General features: G+C 44.0%; 1 protein-coding gene and 1 long non-coding RNA gene across 3 annotated transcripts in view; one reads left to right on the top strand and one right to left on the bottom strand.

Moving 5' to 3' along the window:
• Positions 1-18,122, top strand: part of CC2D2A (coiled-coil and C2 domain containing 2A) — a 131,570-nt gene that overhangs the window by 29,514 nt on the left and 83,934 nt on the right. Inside the window, exons 5-12 of one of the 2 annotated variants that reach the window (XM_035726273.1) lie at positions 641-729; positions 1,059-1,160; positions 6,796-6,897; positions 7,650-7,820; positions 12,371-12,481; positions 12,571-12,733; positions 16,527-16,663; positions 17,285-17,416. In XM_035726273.1, the coding sequence (XP_035582166.1) occupies positions 641-729; positions 1,059-1,160; positions 6,796-6,897; positions 7,650-7,820; positions 12,371-12,481; positions 12,571-12,733; positions 16,527-16,663; positions 17,285-17,416 (1,007 nt within the window). The remainder of the gene's footprint in view (positions 1-640; positions 730-1,058; positions 1,161-6,795; positions 6,898-7,649; positions 7,821-12,370; positions 12,482-12,570; positions 12,734-16,526; positions 16,664-17,284; positions 17,417-18,122) is intronic. The other variant, XM_035726274.1, reaches the window with a different exon arrangement.
• On the bottom strand, positions 169-11,322 carry LOC118356732. Its single transcript, XR_004819923.1, has 3 exons — positions 10,596-11,322; positions 647-721; positions 169-441 (listed from the first exon to the last, which is right to left on the bottom strand). It is a non-coding gene; the product is annotated as an uncharacterized LOC118356732 (long non-coding RNA).

Consider the following 18,122-nt stretch of genomic DNA (forward strand, 5'->3'; position numbering starts at 1 on the left):
CCCAAACATCGCACATCCCAGGTATGCAGTCAGAGAGCCCGTCACTTACTCCGGGGGCCTCAGAGTCTAGGTCCCCAAGACCCCTGGTGGTAGTAACACCTGTGCCCTCCCCGAACCTCAAAGTTACACAACGGCCCATGAGATTTACATATATATTTAATAAGAGGTTCAAAATACATGTCGTGTCTACGATGTAGCCTAGGGCAATGGCTTGGGACTGTAGAAAGGTTTCTCTGATTGAAGTGATCCACGCTGTTGAAAGCTGAACCCGAACTCATTAGCTGTATGTTCACCTACAAGCCTGTTTCTCAGTTCAACAAATTGGAAGGTCTGTTCCCACTGGTAATTGAATTGGTGTGTCTGTGCCTTGAACCGTCGAATGTCATTCGTTTTACTCTTGGTTAAGTCGATGTGGCGCTCCTGGCAGGACCGAGGTTCGCCCTGTCAGTCACAAAGAAGCCAAGACATGCATTCAGTACGTCACATGGACGTCTGTCAGCATGAGCTCACGTTTGCTTATGTAAAGTTCTAACTTTGCAAAATAAAATTACATTCTCATGTTATTTTTTAATCTCATCTTCCCTTTGGGAGAAGAAAAAAAAAAACTTTGTTTTAAAGTGATTTTCCTGTGTTTTTTTAGGCTTACCTCCAATTCCTTCAGCTTCCAGGACAAGCTTTGCAGAATTTTCCATGAGGGAACGCATGAGGGAGAAATTACAAGCTGCAAGGGTGAGAAAAACCACATGAATATTTTGCTCGGTGGCTGATTGCCGTTCCTCAGGTCTCATCTGGAATGCTCTGTCTGTTCAAAACTGCACGGTTTGAATGCCGTTAGATTTGTTTTTCTTGTTTTAAATATTAATGTGGTATTTAACATTGGCAGAGGTGGAAAATTATGCCTAAGTAGTCGGTGTCATTTTCCTTAACCATTTCATTTGCTCTTCTCTCTTGAAGAGGTGCGGCATGTAGTCTTTACAGATTGTTTCCTACCAAGATGGTGACTGAGGTTTTCACAGCATTCCTGTTGCTACCCAGCAGTTCTCTGTTTGACTTTGCAGTCCAAAGCAGAAAGCACGTTGCTGCAGGAAATTCCCATCCCTCGGCCCAGGCACTTACAAAGTCCCAGAGAGAAAGAATTGGAAACTGAATTTGGCACGGAGGTGAGAAAAGGACCTTCTCTACTTTGCAATCAAAAACAATGAAGCAGAATATAACATCTCCCGCGCAAGTTTCTAGAACAGAGCTGTGCACAAAGGAGGCACTCAATGCTTATCAATAATCATCGTAGCTACTATTTATAGAGTCTTGCTCAGGCCAGGTGTTTTCCCTATGTTCTCATATTTCATTACCCCAACACTCTGATGGTGTGGGTTCTATAGTGTTTGTTCACATTTGACCAATGAGGAAACTAAGGTTCAAAGCAGCCGCGAGCCCATTCCCAAATCACAGGGCATGCATGCAAGAGTCAGGATCGAATTCAGGTCTTTGTCATTCCCAGTCTGTCTTCCTGGCTCAGCGTTGCTGGCCTGTGGATCTTGCTGGGAAGCAGAGAGAGACAGGAGTGCAGTAGGAAAGTAAGGTGGGATGGTGGGGGCCCTGAATATCACACAAAGGGCCTCGGTGGTTTCCTACAGGCCATGGAAAGCGGTTGACCACAGACTGGGGAGGTGGTTTGAATGCACTGGAGTGAATTTTGTTTGAATCTGAGGTGCTAGGGGGACATGTCAATGTGTGCGCCTCTAGAAACACATACAAAGGAAGGGACCAGGCCTGGAGAAACAGGTTTTGGAAGCATTTCTACTGTGGTGAGTTTTGGAGTTTTGAGCAGCCTTTGTCTCCTGACAGAAAGAAGACTGAATGAGGACAGTCTTGACACTTGGAGAAAAACTGACCGTTAAGGCCCATGAGGAGGACAGGAAGCCAGTAAAAGACAGAAAAAAATCTTGTCAGGGGTGTAGATGAAGGACAAGCCTGTAAGAGGGTGGAAGAAGGAAGGAAAGAACAGAGCAAATGGCTCAGTGAAGCGTCTACAAGTCTAAGCCACTTGTTTGTTGTGGATGGTGATGGTTTGGGTTGGTTTCACTCTTGAGACAAAGAAGCGTAGGTGTGAAGGAGTTTTTGTAGAAAAACCACTGATTGCTTAGAGGATGAGATGTTTTAACATTTTTTTCTTTTTCTGTGATGAGATGTTATAACATTTTGCCTATATTCATCCCAAACAAGCCAAAGATTGCACGATTACAAGGAAAGTTATATCCGTGTTCATGTGTCATGGCCCAAGATTCTTTAGTAGAAACGTTCTGTGGTCTGATGAAATGGCTTTATGACAGTTTGTTGCTCCATTCTGCTGTGGAGACATTTATTTTTCTTTGATTCTAAATTATGTTCTTCATTGTAAGAGCCATAATTTTAAAATATTGGAAAATAAAGGAAAACTACGTAAAATCTCATCAGCTTGACACAAACACTTCCGTTATGTTGTTAGGTGTGTGAATCCTGGCATCTGGTCAGATGGGTTAAGTGATCAGATGATCTGGTCTCTTATATCTGAGCCTGTCTACACTTTTTTTTTTAAGAGTTTATTTATTTGAGAGAGAGACCATGAGTGGGGGGCAGGCAGAGGGAGAAGCCGGCTCCCCGCGGAGCAGGGAGCCCAATGAGGGACTCCATCCCAGGACCCTGGGATCATGACCTGAGCTGAAAGCAGATGCTTAACTGACTGAGCCACCCAGGCGCCCCTGAGCCTGTCTATACTTTCTGATTGATAACCATTCACAAAGTCATGGCAGCTCTCACTTGTCCATGGGCCATGAATATGATACCCCAATAAAGCTTTAAGTTGTAGAAGTAAAAATATACTCCCTTGGCTTACAGAGTATTGCTTTTTGTGAGCAGGACCTTGACTTATATCTATTATATTCCATATCCCCTAAGAGCCATTCTATGGATTTGAGGTGTTAGAAGAGGTCATCAAAAAGGCGTGACCACTGGTTGACCTGCGAGCTGGACCGAAGCAATTGGAGGTTCCTCAACCCCTCCCTTGTCTTGGGAATGTGTGTCCCACTTGCTTTCCCCACTCCCAGAAGCTGCCCCGGGGATACAGCCTTGAGATAGGAATGTGGTGTTGACCATCTGCCTGGTATACTTGCCTGAACCCAGTTAGGACCTCTGTATAGACTTCTAAGATTTGGCAAGCAGGTACGGGGATCTCATCCTGCAGCCACCCAAGACATGCCTCGTAAGTTCCCTTGCTGATTAAAACTGCCACCTCTGAATCTAGAATGGTCTGCTTCTCTTCAGTCTCTCCTTGCCCTCTGCGTGCATTCATGGCCAGTTTGCAAAACAACATGAGACAAACATCAACTGCCTTATCTCTCTTTTTTTTTTCCCCAGAAAAGTTTTGGTTTTTTGTGGGGTTTTTTTTTTTTTGGTCCCTGAAGTACTATTAGTAAAAGTTTATTGTGCTTATACCAAAAAGACAGTTTGCAAGCCAGGGGCTCTCAAACCAGAACATGGAAGGAGGCTCAGAGGTGTATTGTTATAAATCAGCTTATGTAGTGCAGAGGTAAGGACTGGTTGCAGTATTAGAATTTTCTTAAACGAAAGGAAATTGGTTAGTGGTTACCTCATATCAGTTTGGGGATCAATTAAAGTTTCATCTATCATAGAAAAGTTGTTTTTTAAAAATATTTTAAGAACTAAAAGGAAGGACTATACGGAACATGGAAATGATAGGAAAGGAGAAATAGAGCAGAGAAGGGATAAAATGCTGTAACTTCAGATGAAACCTGGCATCGAGAGCCTGGCGCTCTCTTCCAGAGGTGGCACACGGCTAATGCTCTCAGTCTTCACTTAGCTAAGCCAGGAGCTCTCAGATCTGGGCTATAACTCACCTTCCAGTCCACGGGCTTTTTAAAAATACCTCCCTTTGGTTTTTTTTTTCCTCCTTGATGATCCCAAGTGGTTGTGAAAGTGAATTTTGGTGAACGATATGGAAAGATATAGAAAATTGCTTTCAGCACAGCCCTGGAACCATAACAATACTGAATGATCTTAGCTCTCCACAAAAAAAGAAGAAGGAAAGAAAGGAAGAAAGAAAGAAAAAGAGAAGAAAAAGAAAGAAAGAAAGAAAGAAAGAAAGAGAAAGAAAAGTTCTAGTAAAGAAAAATCAGTTCTGAGGCACACTAAACGAGATAAATATGTGTGTCTACCTTAGCCAATTGCAGGGAAGAAGAAGAGGCAGCAGGCTTATACATTTTGGCCTAGGGAATGAAACAGCTTCAATATTCAATTTCATTGTATTTTATATTTCTTTAGATTCGGATTAATCATGATAGTACCTTTTTAAGGTCTGATTCAGCCAGCAGAGGCTGTATAACTTACCAAAGGGAAGAGTAAAACCGAGTGGGCAGGAGCTGGGGGGGTGCAGAGCTCAGCTCATGTCTCAACGACCTGCATACATGGTGTCCCTCCCTGACAGGACAGGCTGACCTGGCAGGAATGAGTGACTCCTTTTGCCATGAAGCTGTGACAGACAGGCTGTGTTCCATGGTTTCTTTCTCTTCCAGTGTTGGGTTTCAGTGATACAGTGGACAAGGGTTCAAAATAGCCAAGTTACATGAACAATTGACTCGCTGCCCTTTTTTAGACCTGACCTCAGGCTTTTAACAGAATATCTCACAAAGCAGATTTGTTGATGTGTAGACCTCAACCCAGAAGGAATATTGAAAAAGTGGTCCATTTACATCCTATTGAGCAAAGACTGGAAGACAGGAAGAGCCCAGATGCTGGACCCCAACTGCCCAGCGTTAAATGCTGGCAACCTCACTCACCAGCTGTGTGATCTTGGAGGTATAATTTATCTCCTCTCTGGACCCCACTTCCCACCAGAAACTAGAGCCTTAGGCAAGGATTTTTCATGACTTATTTGTGTGGCTTATTCTGAGAAGTGGTATCAATGAACAGGAGCTGGGAACTGGGGAGAAAGAAACAGGAGGGAAAGCCCGTTCTGGTGAATGTTACTGAGCTGGCTAATGCTGTGGTGACCAGGGCTCCATCCTGCCGGGGCCCTGCTGAGGAGGATGTTTCTCAGAATTGCCTGCCTAGGACCTGGAAGAGAGGGTGTTTGTCTCATGGCTTCTGTTCCCAGCAAGATTTGCCCAAGGCTCCTGGCCCTCCTCGTTCTGTCTAAGTCTCAGAATGTCTGAGTGGGTCCCACCGGCCAGTGGTGAGAGCTTGAGATCCTTGGAACAGCTAAAACCAGGTGCCATGAAATTTCACCTGTATGCAACCAGATGTCCAGCATGGCCAGAAGAAAAACCAGAGTATCACTCAGATGTAATCTATCATAATATCAAATATATATATATATATATATATGCCATTCCCATTTATGTAAAATTCTATGCCTCAGGCTCTAGTTTCTGGCAGACTAAAATACAACATTTATGGTCATGTGATGTAAATACAAACCAGGGAGATCAAAGACATGTAAAAAGAAAATTAAGAATGTGGTAATAAGACCCACCATGATTGAGCCATAACTGTGGGCATATTTTGGGTGCATTGCTTTACTTGATGCTCAGAACAAGTGTCTAAGCTGTAAGTGATGGAGTTGGGATTCACAGCCAGGCAGTCAGCCTCCAGAGCCCATGGGTTGATTACTAAGCTAGACAGAATAGCACCTGATATGCCTCAGACAATAAGATTCTAGAAAAGAGATTTCATTTTAGGATGGAGGAGTCTGAGAAAGGAAGTAGCTTCGCATGGTCTGGAAAAACTAGGACTTGGGAAGGCTGTGTGGGAGGGGCTCAGTGCAAGTACACTACATTCCATTTTCCCTGATGAAAATTATTCCATGCTGTGACACAAGTCTTGGTCCAGATAATAATAACAAGGTTTCCATCACAGGTAGAATTAGTTTGTCCCTTCTCACAATGAAGATCTAGATATGCTACTGGAATGGCTTAGAGTTACTCAAAAGCAAAGCTTGGCATTTGAACTGTGCTGGGTGGAAGAGGAGAAGTAGCCAGGTTCTGAAAGGGTGGATTAAAAGCAGAGATGAGGAAAAAGTGGGAACAACCCTTGGTGGATTGGTCATTACAGGACGAAGGGAACCTCCACAGTGAGAATTAGCTCCTGGGGCTATCATAGATAGAATTTGGTTTCCAGTGGGGAGAGCAGATGCAGGGGTTCATAAGGACAGGCCTTGCGCCCTGGAGAGTGTATGTCAGATTTATTCACACCCAGGCATTATTGATGCTTTTCCTCATAAATTGTTTAGAAATGGTCCTCTGTGAACTAGATAATCTATTGATCTGTAGAAGAAAAGCATTTGTCATTTTAGGGTCCTTTGAGTATAAAATTTTGTATTTGTTTAGTCTTGAGAGAGGCAGAGCTAAGAAAATATTCAGCAACCTTAACCTTCAAATATATTTGACATTTGTAAGCGTTTCGTTCCTTGGGAATGATGGTTTACACCAATGGTCAGAGGGTTTCCCCTTGAGAGTTAATGGGCTTGTTATAGAACATCTTTAGTTTCTTGATTTAAATGTTCTGTCTATCCCGGGACACCTGGGTGTTTCGGTCGGTTGAGCGTCCAACTCTTGATTTAGGCTCAGGTCATGATCTCAGGGTCATGAGATCAAGCCCCGCATCAGGCTCCATGCTCAGCGTGGAGTCGCTTGTCCCCCTCCCTCTGCTCCTCCCCTCGCTCGTGCGAGCTCTCTCTCTCAAATAAATAAAACCCTTTTAAAATAATAAATAAATGTTCTATCCTTTTTTCTGCTCATATAGGCAGATGAGGAGGTACAAAGGACTCAACAAGAAGATGATTCCCAGAGTTACTCAAGAGTAAAATTCTGTGATTCTGTACAAAAAATCAAGCCTAAACCCCCGGTGAGAGATCCTGTCTTTTTAAATCATGCATGCTTTAAATCATGTTTTTTGTTTATTTGTTTGTGTTTTTCAAAAATATCCAATGACAGATGCTTATATACATACCCTGACTCTTATTACCATGGAATATGCAAGAAAAAAGCATGAGAACTGATTCCTACTTTTAAAATGCTAGACCCCAGCAGGAGAGATTAGAATACTGTCTGACTGGGTGAAGGGGGATGCATGGAAGGGTAGGAAATGTTAGCAAAAAGACGATTTTTTCAGCTCTGAAGTTGTACCAGCTTTCATTCTGGGAAAAATGGGGGGGGTACCAACTCAAGAAGAATCAAAACCAAAAAAACCATTTTTTAAAAAAAGTTAGCAGACCCCTGGATTGCTCATAATTAAACAAAACTATCTCAACATTGGCCTATAAAGTAATGAATCTACTTTTTGGTATTTTAATCATTTTTTTCAAAAGCTGTTACTGCTGTAAATAATATATTTATGTGCCTATGAGAATGTTTGCTAGTTTATAAAAAAGTGACTACTAAAATTACTTATTCGAGGAAGCCACCAACTGCCTGTCGCACGTGTTAAATTTGTGACAGGTAATCTCGTACCTTTGACAAAGGTAATACGCTTAGGATGCCTAGAATGTGCTTGATGCCGCTAACATCAAGCTGCTCTCAGTGAGCTGTGTGACACTTATCTCAGCTTCTCAATTCTCAATAAAATTTGAAATTCTATTGCTCGCTGCTTCTCCTTAGGTTCCACCTGGCTTCCCTTCCGCCGAAGAAGCCTATAACTTCTTCACTTTCAACTTTGATCCTGAACCAGAGGAATCAGAAGAAAAACCAAAAGCCAAAAACAGAGATGGAACGAACCAAGAGGAGGAGGAAGGAGAGGAAGAAGAGCCTCCTGTGCGAGAACACAAAATGGTATTTAATATCATGATGGTAATGAGGTGAGGGATGATGATGATGTCAATGACCACGATGGTGATGGTGATGATGATGATGATGATGATGACATCTTCACCAGAAGGAAAGTGGCTGAGGACAAACCTGCACCATCACACACAACAGCTCATCCATCCCTTAGTTGAAAGCAATAGGAATACTACGTTCACGTTACTTTCTGTAGCCTTTGATATAATAAGGACCTTGATTAAATCTATTTCTGGTGGAAAAAGAAAAAAAGCAGAACAAGGCAGCTTACAGATTTTTCTTGCTAGACTCCACACAATGATTAGTATTCATTTCATATGCAAAATGTTGGCCTTTCCAAGGCAAATGAATCCTTGCTCTCCTTCTTCCCACAACCTCACAGGTGATTAGCTTTTTGTGCCCTATTCCACACCCAAGCTATGACTCAGACTCTGTAACTGTGCATGGCACATGTGAGACAAAAGAAAACATCCCATTAAAAAAATGGACAAAGGACTTGAATAGACATCTCTCCAAAGAAGATATACAAATGGCCAATAAGTACATGAGATACGCTTCATATCACTAATCACGAGGGAACTGCAAATCAAAACCACAATGAGATACCATTTTACACAAATTAGAATGGCTATTGTTAGAAAGAGAGAGAGAGAGAAAGGAAGGAAGGAAGGAAGGAAAGAAAGAAAGAAAAGAAAGAAAGAAAGAACAGAAAGAAGAAAGAAAGAAAGGAGAAAGAAAGAAAAAGAAAGAAAGAAAGGAAGGAAGGAAGAAAGAAAAGAAAGAAACAAGGGCTGGCAAGGATGTAGAGAAATTAGACCCTTGTGCATTGCTGATGGCAACATAAAATGGTGCAGCTGCTATGAAAACAGTCTGGTCAAAAACTCAAACATGGAATTACTGTGTCCCAGCAACTCCATTTCTGGGTATATACACAAAAGAATAAAAAGCAGGTACTCAAACAGAGACTTGTGCACTCAAACAGAGACTTGTACACTTAACGCTGAGAGAAGTGTTCTCAATAGCCAAAAGGGAAAAGCAACGCAAGTGTCCATCAGCAGATGAATGGATAAACAAAATATGGTGTATACCTACAATGGAAAATTACGCAGCATTAAAAAGGAAAGAAATTCAGGGAGCCTGGCTTCTCAGTTAGTAGAACATGCAACTCTTGATCTCAGAGTTGTGAGCTTGAACCCCACGTTGGGTGCAGAGTTTACTTTAAAAAAAAAAAAAGATTTGGATATGCCAATTATATCTCAATAAAAATGAAAAAATTTTAAATAAATAATAATTTTTTTAATTTTTAAAAAGGAAAGAAATTCTAATAGATACAGAAAACACATCTGACCAAATTCAATATCTATTCATGATAAAAACTCTTAAATTAGGCATAGAAGGAATGTACCTCAACATAATAAAGACCATCTATGACAAAACCACAGCTAATGTCATACTCAATGATGAAAGGCTGAAAGCTTTTCCTCTAAAATCAGGAGCAAGACAATGATGCTCACTCTCACCACTCCTATTTCAACATAATACTAGTAGACTTAGCCAGAGCAATCAGGCAAGAAAAAGAAATTAAAAGTATCTGAATTGGAAAAAATAAAATTGTCTTTATTTACAGATGCTTTGATTTTATGTAGAAATAATCCTAGAGACTCAACCAAAAAATTGTTAGATCTAATCAATGCATTCAGTAAAGTTGCAGCATACAAAATTAACATACAAAAGTCAGTAGTGTGGAGTACCTAGGTGTGGCCTAGATGGTTTAGTTGGTTAAGTGTCTGCCTTAGGCTCAGGTCATGATCCCGGGGTCCTGGGATCAAGCCCCACATCGGGCTCCCTGCTCAGCAGGGAGTCCACTTCTCCTTTTTGCTCTCCCCACCCCATGCTCTCTCTCTTTCAAATAAATAAGTAAAATCTTTAAAAACAAAACAAAAACAAAAATCAGTAGTGTTTCTTTACAATTACAACAAATTTTCTGAGAATGAAATAAAGAAATTGATCCCGTTTACAATAGTATCAAAAACAGTAAAATACTTAGGAATAAATTTAACTAAGGAGGTGAAAGACCTGTACTCTGAAAAGCGCTAAGACACTGATGAAAGAAGTCAAAGACACAAATACATGTAAAGTTATCCATGTTCATGGATTGAAGAATTAATATTATTAAAATGTCAATACTGCCAAAAGTCATCTGTAGATTCCATGCAAAGATTTCAATGATGCTCTTTACAGAAGTAGAAAAAAAAAAAAAAACACTCCTAAAATTTATGTGGAACCACAAGAGACCCCAAAAGCCAAAGTAATCCTGAGAAGAACAAAGCAGGAGGCATCACACTTTGATTTCAAGCTATCCTGTAAAGGTGCAGTCATCAAAACAGCATAAAAACAGACAAACAGGCCAGTGGAACAGAATCAAGAGCCCAGAAATAAACCCAAGCACATATGGTCAACTAATATTTGACAAGGAAGCCAAGAATACTCAATGGAGAAAAGACAGTCTCTTCAATAAATGGTGCTGGGATAACTGGATATTCACATGGAAAAGAATGAAAGTGGACCCCTATCTTACACCACTCACAAAAAACTAAATCAAAATGGATTAAAGACTTAAATGTAAGACCTGAAACCATGAAACTCGTGGTGGGGGAGGGGGGGCAGGGAACATAGGAAAAAAAGCTTCTTGACATGGGTCCTGGTGATGAGTTCTTGGATATGACACCTAAGCACAAGCAACAAAATCAAAATGTAATTTTTTACCTAGGTTTATGGAAGCTTGGGAGTACTTCAGCGTATTCCATAGTAACTGTTTTACAAATCAATATTCAGCTTGTTCTCACTCTGGAGGTCTCGTGAGGTTACAGACAAGGAGGCCAAGAATGCAATCAGTTGAAAGCTTGACTGGGTCGGGAGGGTTTGCTGCCAAGGTGGCTTACTCTCCTGCCCGGCAGGTGCTGGGTGTTGTCGGGAGACCTCCAAGCTGCTTGAGGGTCCTCGTGCCGTGACAGCTGATTTCCCCTAAAGCAAAAGATCCAAGAGAAAGCAAAGAGGAAGCCACGGTGCCCTTCCTGACCTCGAGTCAGAAGCTACATACCTGCGCTCATATCCTGCTCATTAGGAGCGAGTAACTAGGTCCGGCCCCCACAGGAAGGGGGGAGAACCAGGACCCGCTTTTGGAAGGCAGGGCTATTGACAAATCTGTAACTTCTGAAATCATGACATGAGACGTGACATGTCTCCACAAGCCACCTCTCCTCCTTTTTTCATGTTTCTCCCCGGAAGCTCTGTGTTCCTAAAACCGCCCTTTGAAATAAATCATGCCCTACCGTGAAGCCCCTTCCCTGTACTCCATGCCCCTGTCTGCTCAGACCCTTTTCCAGTATTTTTATTTTTATTTTTTAAATTTTATTTTATTATGTTAATCACCATACATTACATCATTAGTGTTCCATGATTCACTGTTTGCATATAACACCCAGTGCTCCATGCAGTACGTGCCCTCTCTAATACCCATCACCGGGCTAACCCACCCCCCACCCCCTCCTCTCTAGAACCCTCAGTTTGTTTCTCAGAGTCCATCGTCTCTCATGGTTCTTCCCCCCTCCGATTCCCCCCCCCTTCATTTTTCCCTTCCCTCTACTCAAAGTGGATTTAGTCTTTCTGGCAGAGGTTTTAGATCCTGTGTAGCCCTCCTAGTCTCTCTTCTCTGCAGTTGTTCTCTGTCTGTCTCTGCTCACCACGAAGCCAAAAGGGGGCACAAGCGGGAAAAAAATCACACACTGAAATTAGGGCACTTTTCTCTTTTTTACTTTTTTGGAGTTTTTGGCATTCTGTGTCCTCAAGTTGTGCTAGGAGCTTGGTTACCATGTAGATTTACTTCCCCTTCTCATTATTTGATTTATTTGGGAGGAAATACGAAGAGGCAGGTAGCAAGGCTTACCACCTGTGCAAATCTCCACGGATGTTAAAGGTTGTTGCTCATAAATGGGCACCAGGATTTAATTAAAAAAAAAAAAAAAGGCGGAGGAGGAGGAAGAGAAGAAGGAGAAAACTAAGGAGGAAATGGAGGAGAAGAAGAAGAAAGAAAAGGAGGAAAAGGTCAGAAAATATTCAAGCAAAATTAACATGCTGCAGCCAGCATTTGTGATGACAGACCCAGTGCTTGGGATTTTTACGTGCCTCCGTTAATTCTATCCTCACAAAAGCCTAAGAGGTAAGTAAGCTCTGTTAATATCCCCATCTTGGTGGAGAAAACCAAGGATAAGAACGGCAGGTAGGTTCCCCAAAGTCCCGCCAGCAATGCGGGTGGAGCTGGGCTGCATGTGTGGACCCTGAGCAGAGCGCGGATGCTGCTTGCAGCATCTTGCCCTGGGGTCGGTGCCCGGGGGAAGGTTAACATACCGTGTAACTTCTGAGCCCGAGGACGTGAAGTAAATGTGGAAGAATACACACCCTCAAAGGAGGCCAGAGTTGTTGAGATTTCAATTGCTTTGCCCAGCACATCTCTTCTGACTTCAGCCCATTCTGATTTTGAGATTTTCCGAGCACGTGGAAGAGTGAAAAACAAAGAAAACCTGCTTGGGGAACATGAAAGGCTATCGAGTTTTATGCTTTCGTTTAAAAAAAAGATGAAAAGAGACCGTCTTGTAAGTTGTCTGATGAGTTTCATGTCATTGTTTTTCTAAGCAGACTCGTAATCATGGCGTGATTTTTCCTACTGTTTAATGTAATGCAGGATGAGGAAGAGCTGCTTAGTGCTAAGGATGACGACGATTTTCTATTGGGCTTAGACCACGCAGCTGAGGATTTTGTGGCAGTCAGACCTGCAGATTATGAAAGCGTCCATGTTCGACTGCAGATGGAAAGAGAACTCCTGTTCGTACCCAGTAGGCTGACAGGTACTTGCTCTTTTTGCCTTCTGGCTCAGCTTGGGCATCTTCATTTTCCTTCATGAGAAATACAGCTGGTGTCTGAGGATGTCCAATTTCCATGACAGATCCCAATTTCTAATCTGAGTTAGTCATCAAGAAATACCTTCAGATTAAAAAACAACAAAGAACATGAGAAAATGCCCATTGAAAAACACTCACTAATAGAATAGCAAAAGAAACACCTGGATGTTCTGGGGGGTCCCCTCATCAAATTGGCGACCAGTTCTGGGGGCAGAGAACCTGAGAGACTCAGATTCAGGCTGTGAGAAGGAAAATCTCTCATGTTTTATCCTCTACTCACTGTCAACCCTCCTAGAACACTTCTGTGACCAGATGTGGGGGGCGGGGTTTCCCCACACCAACTAATTCTCCAGCACAAGCTGGATATCCTACAGTTCAGTTCTGACACTTATACCTGGAGTCAGCACAGACCCCACAAGTTAAGGGCTCCGTCCCACAAGACTACCCTCTATTTAGACAGCAATCACAAGTAGTGGGTCCCCAGGTTACCCATACTTCTATTCAATTTTGCCACAAATTGGGGGTTCCATGACCACCCTCCTCAGGTTCGATAATTTGTTCTAACAGCACATAGTAATCAGAGAAACACTTATATTTAACCAGTTTATCATATAATAAAGGATATGGGGGCACCTGGGGTTGAGCATCTGCCTTCAGCTCAGGTCATGATCCCAGGGTCCTGGGATTGAGCCCCACGTTGCTCAGAGGAGAGTCTGCTTCTCCCTCTCCCTCTGCCTGCCATTCCCCCTGCTTGTGCTCTCTCACTCTCTCTTGCTCTCAAATAAATAAATAAAATCTTAAAAAAAAAAAAGAAGGATATGAGAGAGCACACAGATGAAGAGACTCGTAGGGCAAGGCATGTGAGAAGGGGCACGGAGCTTCCATCCCCTCTCCAGGGCCCCCACCCTCCCAGTACTCTATGTGTTCATTGACCAGGAAGCTCTCCAAACCCCTTCAGCTAGGATTTTTATGGAGGCTTCTTATGTCAACATGAGCGACCAAGTCATTGCCATTGGTGATTAATGAAATCTAGTCCCTCTCTTCTCCTGGAGGTGGGGCTGGAGGACAGCAGTGGCTGAAAGCCCCAACCATCTACTCACAGGGCTGGTTCCCCTGTCTGCCAGCACCATCCTGAGACTATCCAGGAGCCCCCAGCCACCAGGCATCTCAGTAGCGTGCAAAACAACATGATCACTTCAGAGATTCTGAGGGAGAAACAAAGCAGGTTGGCTGAGGTTCCTCAGGGGGCAATGGCCAGGGTATTAAAGCAGATTAACTCCTAGTGACTGCCCCTTGCTTCGTTTCTGCCCTGGGTTTCCTTTTGCTCTTTTTTCCCCTGGAATTTTCTTTTCTCCGGAGAGTGCCTGAAGGACCTCCCCAGTTAGTTAGCTGGTAGTTCACGCTTAAAATGGGAGTCCCCAGGAGAGCCCCTCAGGCTGGGAAGGGGGGCTGCACTCACCTTACGTGGGAGTTGGATTTCTTTCCATTTGTCATGTTCTGAGTTCCAATTAAATGCCAAGCCAAGGATAAATTATTGTTCCATTTTGATAGATCATTTTGAATCGTATATGGTTCAAAGTATTGGGATTTGTTGGACATCTCAGGTTTCCTTTTAAAGTAGGCAGCTGGGAAATGTGCCCAAAGGTTACAGCTTCGCCATAACAATGACAGGGAACGCATTCCGTGCCCTTCCTCTGCCAGGTTCCTTTCTAAGCACTTGATGTGTGTCAACTCACCTAGCCCCACACCAGGGCTGGACAAGTGTTCTTTCTCATGCCCATTTTACAGATGACAAAGCAGAAGTCCAGAGAAGTTAGGGAACTAGTCCAAGACCACAAAGCTAGTGACAGGAAGGAGGCAGCTTTCTGTCCTGGGAGGCCAGCTGCAGAGGCCACACCCCTGGCTCAATGCGTCCTGATGCTCCTTGGGGGTTTTGAGAAATGCATCAGCCGCAGCCTCCGCCAAGGAGGAGCCCTGTCACCTTGTGTTTGTGCTCAGAGGTCTCACTGTCAGGCCTGTCCCTGGAGCCCCCTGGGCTGGGAGTGGAGGTTAGACCCCAGGGGCTGGCTCAGACTGGGGGGGTGGGGTGGGAGGGGGGTGCGTGGAAGAGGCTTCAGGAACCCCTGCTGCACCCGGCACCTGCTCTGAGTGAGGAATCCAAGCACCGGTCCATCTCCCCACCTCGCTCTGATCCAGAGGGGAGGCAACCCCTGGCCTAGCAAACAGGAGCTGGGGAGCCACACTGCCCCAGCTCGTCCTCCCCGAGGTATGACCTTGAGTGAGCTCCTCCATTCTCGGTGCCTCGCCTGAAAACAGGAGGAAATGAAGTGATCCTACGTCATCATGACTCTGGGCGTTTCTTCTTCCTTTGAGCACTGAGCAAATAGCCTGAGCGAAGTGCCTGTGTGGTGACCAGCACACAGCAGGGGATCAAGAGTAATAACGTTTCTGTTACCGGTGCCGTTCTTGTTGCTGTTTGGAGAGTGGTTGCCAAAGCAGAGTGTGTTCGCCCCGGGGATGCAGGAAGCAAACTCAAAAGCTTCTATTGGCGCGTATTTTTAATCTCGTCCTTTCCTGATTTAACTGTGCATGTACAATAGTGTGTCCACAACCAGGAAACACGTAGAGTGAGTGAGTGCTCAAAAACGTTTCCATGAAAACCTTCGAAGATGGCTGGATTAGTGCCGGCCTGTTACCTAGCCATGTGAGTGGAGCAGTGGGGAGCAGACCCCCATGTTTGCTCAGGTTGGCCCCATGTTGTCTCAGGACTCCGAGGTCCATTTTTCCAAGAACTCTGGTATCAGTTGTTTTGTGTGGGTGAGTTTGGGAAGCGGAGTGTCCAAATGGTCACAAACAGGAAAATTAGCAGATTCAGGGATTTGGCAAGGTTTAGAGTGAGATCATTATAAACAAAAGAGACTCTCTACCCTTCCTCATTAACTCCCAGATCACCTCCGGACACTCACAGTTCCCCTGGCTTCTTCTCTTATTTTCTCCTCTGGACGACTTTGCCCACGCAGGCCCAGGGATCTTTCCAGAACTGAAAATCTGCTCGGTCACTCCCCAGGTAGAGCCTTCAGGGTCCCATCCCCCTGACCAAAACCCAAGCTGCTGCTGACCTGCAGAGCCCTCCCTCCACCCTGCCCCTGCTCACCAGCCCGCAGTGCCCAGTGTTACCCCACTCCCTGGGCCACGCCATGCCCTCAGGGGTCCCCCATCCCGGGCTCCTTCCCTCTCGACCTTCACGAGTTGGTGTAAATGCAAGGCCTCCTGAGAAAAGCCTCCCTCCCTGCTCTATCTCTTTTATCCTCTTTTTAACTTTTTAACTTACAAAGCATTTTCTCATACTTTTCCTCATTTAATTCTCCCAAGAGCCCAGTGAGTAGATATCATCATCCCTTTTGTACAGAAGGAAAGCGTTCCAAGCAGTGCCAGGCCCAGGTTCGTTCGGCCAGCGAGCGAGCCGCCCAGCAGGCCGTCTGATGCGAATACCGCCCTCCCCACAGTAGGTCACACTGGTGAGCGAGGTGTGGAGTCCTGTCACAGTTCTACAATGTGATACTGCAGGTGAATACTTTCCTCTTGTCCTTGGTTCTGCTTCTGGAAATTAAGATGGGGGCGTTTGCAGCTTCCAGGAATACAAATGAAATTTCCAGTGGTTGTTTTGGTTCAGCACATTGCAGTTTGAAATGTGTAGGTTGGCACTAATGTTGCTTGTATTTATTTATGTACTACCTAGTGCCTACGTATAAAAAGCTTCCTGAGAATGTGCAGCCCCGATTTCTGGAAGACGAAGGCCTTTATACTGGAGCAAGACCAGAGGTGCCTCGCGCCTGTCAGAACATCATGGAGAACAGGCTGCTGATGCAGGAGCCCGTAAGCACGCAGCCCCGTCCCACCTGTAGCCCCTGGCATCTCTGGATCAGAGCTGCTTCTTCCTGTCCCGGGCAGTCAGCACACCCTCAGGCTCATATCCTCCTGTCTACAGACAGTAGTTCAATTTTTTTTTTTTTTTTCTAATTTGTCTCTCAGTATGTTTGGTGATCCTGAAACCACATACCCTCTCCCCTGCTCAAAGCCCATCTTCTGCTGGCCGGGCTTGGGGTTCTCCTGCTGAGTCAAGAGGTTGGCGACTTTTTCACAATTCACGGAACTGCTTAACTGTCCACAGATAGAATGTTCTCAGCTGTATTTCTCCTATCGTTTTTTTCTCTAATTTTTAATGAATAGAAAATACACTTTTTAAGCACTCTGTAAGCTTTTTGTTATGCTTTTTTTTGGAGGGGAGTGAGGACTATAGCTTAAATTCATTGTGGGGATGTTAGTGAAGACTCAGTTGCTAATGGAAATGAGGCTTTTAAAGATCTGTCAGGACAAGGGAAGGTGCATGAGATGTGTGTGTCGACCCAGAGTTTTCTTGCAGATGTTGTTTATTTTGTAAACCATTTTCTGTCCAGTTACAAGAAAATGGTGTTCTTCCCTCTGCTTGATCTGCAGGGAAGAAAGTGGTTTGGAGATGACGGGAAAATCCTAGCACTGCCAAACCCCACCAAGGGGTTTCCTTCAAGACCGCCAATGCTGACACAGGAGCAAGACATTAAGGCAGAACTTGAAACATTGTATAAAAAGGTAAGCCCACCTCCCCATTTTTAATGCGTGAAGGTGCGTGATAGTGCTTTGCTCTTTGAATAGCTTGGGGTACTAAATTCATAACATTCTACTTTGGTTGTTGTAGGTTTTTTTAAGTTCACTACCTTACACATAAAGAACAAACAGCAGGTGTATTATATAAGAGCGAGTCGGCTATGCTCACCTAATCTTTTCTTAAAGAAGGCCTCGTTCCCAGGTAGGAATGGCTAAGTCGGTGACTTTATTTGCATATCCAAGTTAGCTGGCCTTATTTTTCTTCTTTTTTTGCTGCCGTCTCACAGATGCTGCAAGATTATTTCCCACTCGTCTCTTTATTATATAACTGGAGATTTTTCTCTTTTTTCTTAAAGATTTATTTATTTATTTTGAGAGAGAGTACCAGCAGGGGGAGGGGCAGAGAGAAAGGGAGAGAGAGAGAAGCTCAACCAGACTCTCCACTGAATGTGGAGCCTGAGGGGGCTCGATCCTACAGCCCTGAGATCATGACCCTGAGCCAAAATCAAGAGTCGGCTGCCTAACCGACAGAGCCACCCAGGTTCCCCCAACTGGACGTGTTCTATCCTTGCAAATCGTTTTTACTGTGTTTTCCTAAGGTCTGGTACCAAACTGCCTGATATGAGTCCAGGCACTAACACTCATTAGGCAAACTCGGCCCTTAATCTCTCTGTGCTGCAATTTCTTCATC

Source organism: Zalophus californianus, chromosome 2 (genome assembly GCF_009762305.2).
Source record: "Zalophus californianus isolate mZalCal1 chromosome 2, mZalCal1.pri.v2, whole genome shotgun sequence".
Taxonomy (NCBI): Eukaryota; Metazoa; Chordata; class Mammalia; order Carnivora; family Otariidae; genus Zalophus; species Zalophus californianus.